Consider the following 8,033-nt stretch of genomic DNA (forward strand, 5'->3'; position numbering starts at 1 on the left):
TTTAACATCCAGGTAGGTGAGGTGAGCATTCTCCTACTCTGGGAGGTGAGATGCTGTCTCCTGACAATCAGAAGAAACATGACTTCATGACATTCAGGTAACTGTGCTGAGAATTCCTGACACTCAGGTATAGGAGACAACACCCTGCTGCACATGGCCCCAGGGAGGAGGCCTGGAGACACTCAGGTAGAAGATACCAAGACCCTGTGGACAGAAAGGTGGGCTTTGTAGTCTTAAGCTGGGTAAGTTCAAAATGGTCTTCAGAAAGCGTGCTGATAGCACACACTTGGAAGAGGGAAAGACAATTTCCCCCCGCAGTGTTAAGGGTCTGTCAACACGTGGAGCCTCCCTCGAACCACTGACATTTTGCATCTTGTCGCAGAGTGGCTGAGCTGCCCCTCAGTCTGTGAGTTGGAATGGGACTGTGGCTACAGCTTGCATGAGGGTCAGACCCTGAACCTGCATAAAGCTGGAACCTCAGATGGTGTGGGACCTTGGAAGATAACTGGGACTGAAGATCCTGGCCTTGGGACAGAGGGAGGGGGCTGCATGTGAACCCACGTCACCCTGGCGCGGGGGAAACCTGTGCAGGAAGTTGGGAAGTCACTTCAGCATGAACCGGTTGAGCTAAAGGGCTCCTCCTGCCTGGCCTGACTGCTTGGAGGGTGGGGGGTGGGAGGTCACTCTGCTGATTGGTCAGAAGGCCATGGAGCTTTGTGAGGTCACTGGGCTTCCAGGCCAGGCTGGGGCAGGAGTTTGGTAGAGATGCTGCCAACTGCCGTTCTGCTGGTCTTGGCAGTGTCTGTGGGCGCTAGAGATAACACCACGTGTGAGTAAGTGTCAGAGACACCAGGGGCGGGGAGGGTGTCTTCTGAGTAAGAGACCCCACCCAGACACCCTCTGTCCAGGGCTCTGGAGGAAGCCAAGCTGGGGCCTCAGCAGTCCCCCAGGTCTCACAGCGCCTGTTACCCACATCCCCAACCCAGACCACCCGTGCTCCCAGCATCCTCATCCCAGAGCCCCCAGGGCCCCAGACGTCCATGGTTTCCTCCAGAGATTGACTCCTGGGGCTCTGCAGCACACAGGCCTGTGCTCCCTCCCCGCCCAGTGACGGACTTCACTGCCTCTTGAACGGGAGTCTTGATTCTCAGGAGCTCCTGTCCTCCCGCAGATACTGGGACCCCCCCCCCCACTGAGGGTGACCCCAAAGGCCCCAGGGTATCGTCAGGCGGTACCTCTGGGACCTCCACTCCACGTGTAGAATCTCAAGCCCCCAAGGTGCCCCGCAATGCCAATGGCTGCCAAACTCCCACCAGAGACACAGAGCCCTGACCTTCCCCCTCTGGACCGCTCCCGCCCCAGTGTGCCCCCCTCCCCTGGGGGTCACTTTATCTACCTGCGGCTGCTCTCCTCCTACCATTGTCCAACCCAACCCTGCAGCCCCAGGACCCGCTGGCTCTTCCCGGAGTTTCCCACACAAGATTACCCCCCTCCGCTCCCACCTTTAGCCTCCCCCTCTGATCAGGGAACTCCCATACTTCTAGGGCCCTCACAGTCTGTCCTCGCTACCCATGGGCCCCTCTATCCCCACCTTGTGACCACACTCACAGGACCCAAGAAATGCCACCCCTGGAAAAGTTCCTGGAGCCTGTGGCTTCCTGTCCCATCACAGCCGCCACAGCACCACTGCTCAGCCGTCCCCCTGGATCCCACACCCTCGAGCTGCCCCTGCTTTCCCAGGACCCCACAGCTCTTCCCCACTGTGACCAGCCCCATGCCCCTCTCCCCCAGTTGTGGAGGCAAGAGGACAGGCTGGCCTATTCTTGATTCGAACTGTGCCCATGGTCTCTCCTCAGTGGCCCCTGCGGGCTACGGTTCAGGCAGAACCAGCAAGGGGGCATGCGTATCATCGGTGGGCAGCCCGCAGCGGTCGGGGCCTGGCCGTGGATGGTCAGCCTCCAGGTCCTCACGTACCACGACAATCGGCGGTATCACGTGTGTGGGGGCACCTTGCTGAACGCCCACTGGCTGCTCACTGCTGCTCACTGCTTCCGGAGCAAAACGTATGTGCGGGAACACGTGGAGGGGGTCTTCAGAAAGGCTCTTCTCAGAACTGGGCGTTCTCCGAGGGTCTGTGTGCCGGGGAAACCTGATGCTTTGGGCCCCGTGTGGTTGACCCACACCCGCTGGGGATGGGGTGCTCCAAGGGTCACGGTCACCAGCCAGTCCACAGTGAGGGTGACCTGGCTTACCTCTGTGCCCACAGCAAAGTTACCGACTGGAGGCTGATTTTCGGAGCAAAGGAAGTCGTGTGGGGAAGCAATAAGCCAGTGAAGCCGCCTCTGCAGGAGAGATACGCTGAGAAAATCATCATTCACGAGAAATACTCCCCGGGCTCAGAGGCAAACGACATCGCTCTCATGAAGATCACCCCTCCTGTTCCCTGTGGGCACTTCATTGGACCAGGCTGCCTGCCCCAATTTCGGGCAGGCCCACCCAGAATTCCCCAGACATGCTGGGTGGCCGGCTGGGGATTCTTAAAAGACAACGGTGAGTACTGGCAGGGAGAGGTGCTGGTCACCTCGTTGGTGGTCCTTGAGGTGAAGGGGAAATATGTGGATGCCTGCCCTAGCCCCACCCAGTCCCCAGCACGGTGCTGTGAGCGGGTCCAGTCACTGTCCCCTTTCACAGCCAGAGAAACAGAGTAGAGTTCCCTGCCCAGGGCCCCTCACTGGTGGCTGGTGTGCCCCCCGGGGAGAGGCAGATGGCAGGCGCCAGGAGAACCTTGGCATCTTTAGCATGGGGTCGAGGCTGTGCCTGGAGCCCCGGGGTGAGTTCTGGAAGTGGGGGACGTGCCCCGAAGCAGCACTTGGAGAAGGGCTTTAGACTGAGCTTCCCTCTCTCAGTGCCTCAGTTTCCCCATCTGTATATGGAAGGGCCAGGTCACGTGGTCTCCAAGCTCTGCGACTCCTGAGCCTGGCCCTTCTGTCCTAGTGCCACCTCTGCTCCACATGCTTCCCAGCAGCCCATCCTGCCCAGCCGTTACTGCGCGTGTCCTCTGGAGACCGGGAGAGGGGCTGGTGGTGGGTGTGGCTTTCTGCGGGTCAGCAAGGGGCAGCAAGGTTCTGCTAGCGGGGCAAGACGGAGTAGGACAGGCCTCTGCTCGTGAGCTGCCCATTCAGCTTTCCGTAGGTGCGTGCGTGAGTCACATTAGGGATGTGAAGATGTGATTGAAATTAACTTAGCTTTCAATCTCTTTTGTTCATTGATAATGGAAAATCTGGGATTCCTAACTCAAGGCAGTTCAATCATTTGGGGTTTAAAACTCAGTATTTTTTTCTTTTTTTGGTAACAAAAATTGGTAATTTTGGATTCTTCCCTTAACTCGTCTTCTCCTCTCTCAAAGTTTGCTCTTAGTTTCTGATAGGATTGCCACCTATGCTGTCCCTCGGGGAAGGGCATCTCCTCCCAGCCGCCTGTGCTTTCACTGGCCTTTGCTGACTCACAACCTTTCCTCCCTGGCCTGGGGTGTCAATCCCTGTCCGGCTGTTGGTGTCCGTGGCTCTGCCATCATCTCTAGAGCAAGTGCACACTTTCTTCTTTTCTCATCCCCTGGCCTGCCCTGCTCTGCCCACCCGTCCAACGGGGGTTCTTTTGGGGGTTCTTGCAGTCCCTGGAAGGCTGATCTCAGGATTTCTATCCGGTGACCGCTACCCCCTCCACCCGCCCGCCAACCCCACCTCTGCTGTCCTTTTGCTCAGGAGAACTGTGGGCTCCCACCTATACCCTGGACGTCATGCAAGACCTATTTTGTTCTAGAATCACCTTAAATTTAATGAGATTTCTATCTTTTTTTTTTTTGCAAGCACATCCCCCACCTTTAAGGCCAAGTCTTAAAGAAACCCCCAGCCTCCTGTGATATTCCTTCCGACCTTTCTTTTCCTTGACCTACCTGTTCCTTGAACTCGGATGCTTTGGGGCTGGAAGAGCACTTTTGGGAATCGGCCTCTTTTTCCATTGAATTTTTAGCTCCTGCAGGCTTTTTTGGCATTTGATGTTTAAAGCCAAGGTGCTGGGACTGAGAAAACTCTTCTGTGTTTCAGGACACCTGGCTCTTAACAGTGAATCTCATGGCTTTCAAGACTGTGGGCTCTGCCATAGATTTAAAAGGTCACCTTAATGGCCAACGAGCCAGGCTTGCCATTGTTATTTCCGTGTTACCCCTACCCGAAGGGCAGTGCGTGTACAAAACCCTCATTGCTGCTTGGATGGGAAGGAAAGGTGGGGGCTGAGGAGATTGGAAGCGTAACCAAAGCCACGCACACATGCATTCAGCAGCCATCTACTGAATGCTGCCTGTGCCCGCCCCCCCCCGCAGCGCTCCACGGGGCGCCTGCCGTCCAGTCTCGGCCTTCGGAGCCACGCTCCGGGTCTGCCCCTCCGACAGGTCTGACCTGGCAGCTCCCATCTGTACTGCAGACGACGGTCAAGCCCACTGGGCTGTGGCTGGGCTGTGGGTGCTGCTGTGGCAGGGCCAGTGGAACCCTCCTGTCTGTGGGACCACGTGATGCAGAGGGGCGGTCGCGTGGGCTCTTGGGCTCCAAGCCAGAGGCAATGGAGCTGGCTGCTCCGGCCCCAGCACAGGCTGGGCCTTTCTTAACCCCTGGTCATGGCTGAGCGTCTGAGGCAATAAAGGAAGTTCTGACATGGCCTCAGGGGTCATTTCAACCACCCGTGCCCCTGACAGGTCTGCCTGTGTGTGGAGGCCCTGCATAGCCCTGCTCTCTCCACATCTCAAAACAGATACGAGGCACATGGAGAGGGACTCATCAGACCAAGTCCAGCGGGTCCCATCCACAACCGGGTGGAGGATAAAAAGCAGGGGGGCGACCTATAGCCAGAACGAAAGGCATGGCCTGGACTTGAGTCTAGAGGGGAAAACCTGGGTGTGAATCCAAGCCGCACCAGGTCCCTGCCGTGACCCTGGCAAGCGGTGCTCCAATCTCCTGATGGGAGAAAAGGGGAATAACCGTTCCTAACTCCTGAGGCAGCTGTGAGGAGTGAATGGGACGAAGCCTGTGTGATTCATAGTGAGTGCTCAGGGCATCCTCAGTATAATTGTTAACACCCCTGCTGTAAGCCATCACCTACCTTTAATGTACACGACGCTCCAGCTGTATCCACCCATCCTCCACCGGCCGTCTGCCCACGTGCACCTCCTTCCTCTCTTCTCTCTCCTCCACCTCCATCTCCCGTCTCTCCTCTGCTCTTCCAGCTGTGTGTTTTCTTCCCTTCAGGAGTGGGTAAGGAGAGGCCGGGGGCATGGACTTGCGTGGATCTCAGGTTTAAACAGAGCATTTCAGGAAGATGGGGTTTTAGTGGAGGGAGGAAGGCTTTACCAGAACACGTCTTCTGTGATCACTGACCACTGAGTCGCCTGGCTGTAGCCCCCAGGATATCACCTATACTGCAGGAGGCACGTGTGGACATCATCGACCTCAACTTATGTAACTCGACCAGCTGGTACAATGGGCGCATTCGTTCAACCAATGTGTGCTCAGGGTATCCTGAAGGCAAGATTGACACCTGCCAGGTAACTTTCCTTTGGGTGCCCAGGCCCTTGCGGACACCTCTTTTTTGGATCCCTGAGCAAATTTCCCCGGTCCCGTCTTCCAGCACCTGCAGTCAGTGAGCTGCCCCTACAAAGAGTCAATCACCATCTGTAGAACTTCATCCCACCCTAACGCAGAGACCATATGGTCCAAACACTGCTCCAAAGAGGATGCTTACCTCTCTTCACCACAATGCAAAACAGTCAAATCCCCTTGTACACACATGCTCACGTATGCACATAAAACCACGTGCACAGGCACATGGGTTTGCTCATCCTGCCCCCTCACTGCGAGGAAACCCATGACAATCCACACCCTTCTCACATCCCAAAGAAGCTGTTGGTGCACCTCAACTTTACCACAACCGCCTGTGTTTATGGCAGCAGGGAACCATACGACTGCAAAAATGCCTCCCAGAGTCTATGACGCTTCTGGGCAGGGAAAGTGGCTCCGGCAGAGAGCGACTTCTGTGTCCTTCTGGGCAGGGGGACAGCGGCGGGCCTCTCATGTGCAGAGAGAGCGTGGAAAACAGCTACGTGGTCGTGGGAGTCACAAGCTGGGGCGTAGGCTGTGCCCGAGCTAAGCGCCCCGGAGTCTACACGTCTACCTGGTCCTATCTGAACTGGATTGCTTCCAAGATTGGTTCTAACGCTTTGCACATGATTCAGTTGCCCACCCCTCCCCCTCCTCCTACTCCAGCCCCCGCCACTAAACCCGCCTCCACTCAGCCTTCTATTCGCCCACCTTGGTACTTCCAACGCCCTCCTCGACCACCTCCCTCCCAGAGCCCCGCTGCAGTGGCCCGACCCCAACCCGCAGCTCCACCGCCCCCCGCTCCCCAACCGCCCCCCCCTCCCCCACCGCCACCTTCCACTAAACCTCCCCAAGCACTTTCTTTTGCCAAGCGACTACAGCAGCTCATAGAGGCCTTGAAGGGGAAGGCCTTTTTTGACAGAAAGTGCACTTATGAAATGGAGGCCACAGACATCCCAGAGCAGCCTGCCTCCTTCTGATCTGACCCCCTTCTCAACGGACCCCTTGAACCCCTCACTCCTGAGGAAAAAAAGTCGAAATAAATGATTATAAATACAAATATAAATATATGTACATAAAGAGATGCTTTCTGGACTTCTTCCTATCTGCCCTCCCCAACTCAATCCCTCATCTCAACTACCTTGCCGCCTCCATTCACCGCCCGACAAGTTGGAATTGCTTGTATTAATGATGTCAATTGTGGTTCTTTTTAAATCTTGATTTTAAAAACTAGAACAAGGTGACCTGGGGCTGTGGTCCAGGTAATCATTTAGCACTTAGTGTCTCTGCATATTAAATCAACGGGCCTCTCAGCTCCCGTGAGGTGAGCTGACTAGAAATGAAGGGTGTGCGTCCAAGTCTGCTGGAGGCCATGCTCTCCTGGTGGTGTGAAGAGACAGACCCACGAGAGGAATCTGTCCTTAGTTTGTTTCTTCTCTCCTCCTCGAGGTGGAAAATTCTGCCCCGGGCCTGTGATCTGTAGCTGGCACTTGGGTCTCCTTCCTGGAGAGACAGGGCTGAGCTCAAGGAACACTCTGATGGGAGCCTGCAGAGTCTAGGCGGCGGGTTCTTGTATACCTTCTGCAAACTTCCCATGCACGTGACTATAACCTAATCCCCTTCTTATATTTTCACTGTTCATATTACTCTTTGACTTCCTTTTTTTCATTTATCAAATACAGACAATTCCATATTAGCACATACGGACCCCTTCTCTAACCACGCTCCACAGTATGGGCATTTATGAGCTATAGTGTCACGTTTCCTTCCTAGGAGGGAATTTCCAGTCTTCCATTTTAGCTCCCCCCTCAGTGTGCACGTTTCCCCACATCTGGTTCATAACAAATTCATCAATCCTTGCCAATCTAATGGATGTTTTAATCTTCATTTTTAAAATTATGAATGAAGCTGTTTATAAGTGAAGCAAGACTCTTTTTTTTTGCAGTACGCGGGCCTCTCACTGCTGTGGCCTCTCCCGCTGCGGAGCATAGGCTCCGGACGCGCAGGCTCAGTGGCCATGGCTCACGGGCGCAGCCGCTCCGCGGCATGTGGGATCTTCCCAGACCAGGGCACGAACCCACGTCTCCTGCATCGGCAGGCGGACTCTCAACCACTGCGCCACCAGGGAAGCCCTGGATTTGAAAATTTTTGAGATAAGAATCCAAGCTTCTAACTTTTCACCTTGATTAAGATGACTTAAATCTTGCGTTATATTAAAGCAGTCAAATAAAACTATGCTCTTCATAGAGAGTAACCATCAAGACGTGGCTTAGTGATGATGAACGGACTGTTGTATCATTTCAGCTCCGCTTTGTTCTTCAGTCACTGAAACACGGATATCAAGCCAAATATACATATTTTTCACATATACAGTATTATACCACTTTG

General features: G+C 55.0%; 1 protein-coding gene across 1 annotated transcript; it reads left to right on the plus strand.

The window, feature by feature from the left end:
- The first annotated feature begins 756 nt into the window (after positions 1-756).
- ACR (acrosin) lies at positions 757-6,721 on the plus strand. The gene is made up of 5 exons (XM_029205808.1): positions 757-833; positions 1,857-2,063; positions 2,267-2,550; positions 5,448-5,593; positions 6,098-6,721. The coding sequence occupies exons 1-5, from the start codon at positions 766-768 to the stop codon at positions 6,623-6,625; spliced, it is 1,233 nt and encodes a 410-aa protein (XP_029061641.1). The 5' UTR covers positions 757-765; the 3' UTR covers positions 6,626-6,721.
- The last annotated feature ends 1,312 nt before the right edge of the window (positions 6,722-8,033 follow it).

Source organism: Monodon monoceros, unplaced genomic scaffold (assembly GCF_005190385.1).
Source record: "Monodon monoceros isolate NGI ecotype Baffin Bay Population unplaced genomic scaffold, NGI_Narwhal_1 Super_Scaffold_6, whole genome shotgun sequence".
Lineage (NCBI taxonomy): Eukaryota > Metazoa > Chordata > Mammalia > Artiodactyla > Monodontidae > Monodon > Monodon monoceros.

Coding starts and splice junctions, on each gene's coding strand:
- ACR (XM_029205808.1), top strand. CDS start 766: ATGCTGCCAACTGCCGTTCTGCTGGTCTTGGCAGTGTCTGTGGGCGCT. Junction 2,064..2,266: donor CACTGCTTCCGGAGCAAAAC/GTATGTGCGGGA, acceptor CTGTGCCCACAG/CAAAGTTACCGACTGGAGGC. Junction 2,551..5,447: donor GGGATTCTTAAAAGACAACG/GTGAGTACTGGC, acceptor GCCTGGCTGTAG/CCCCCAGGATATCACCTATA.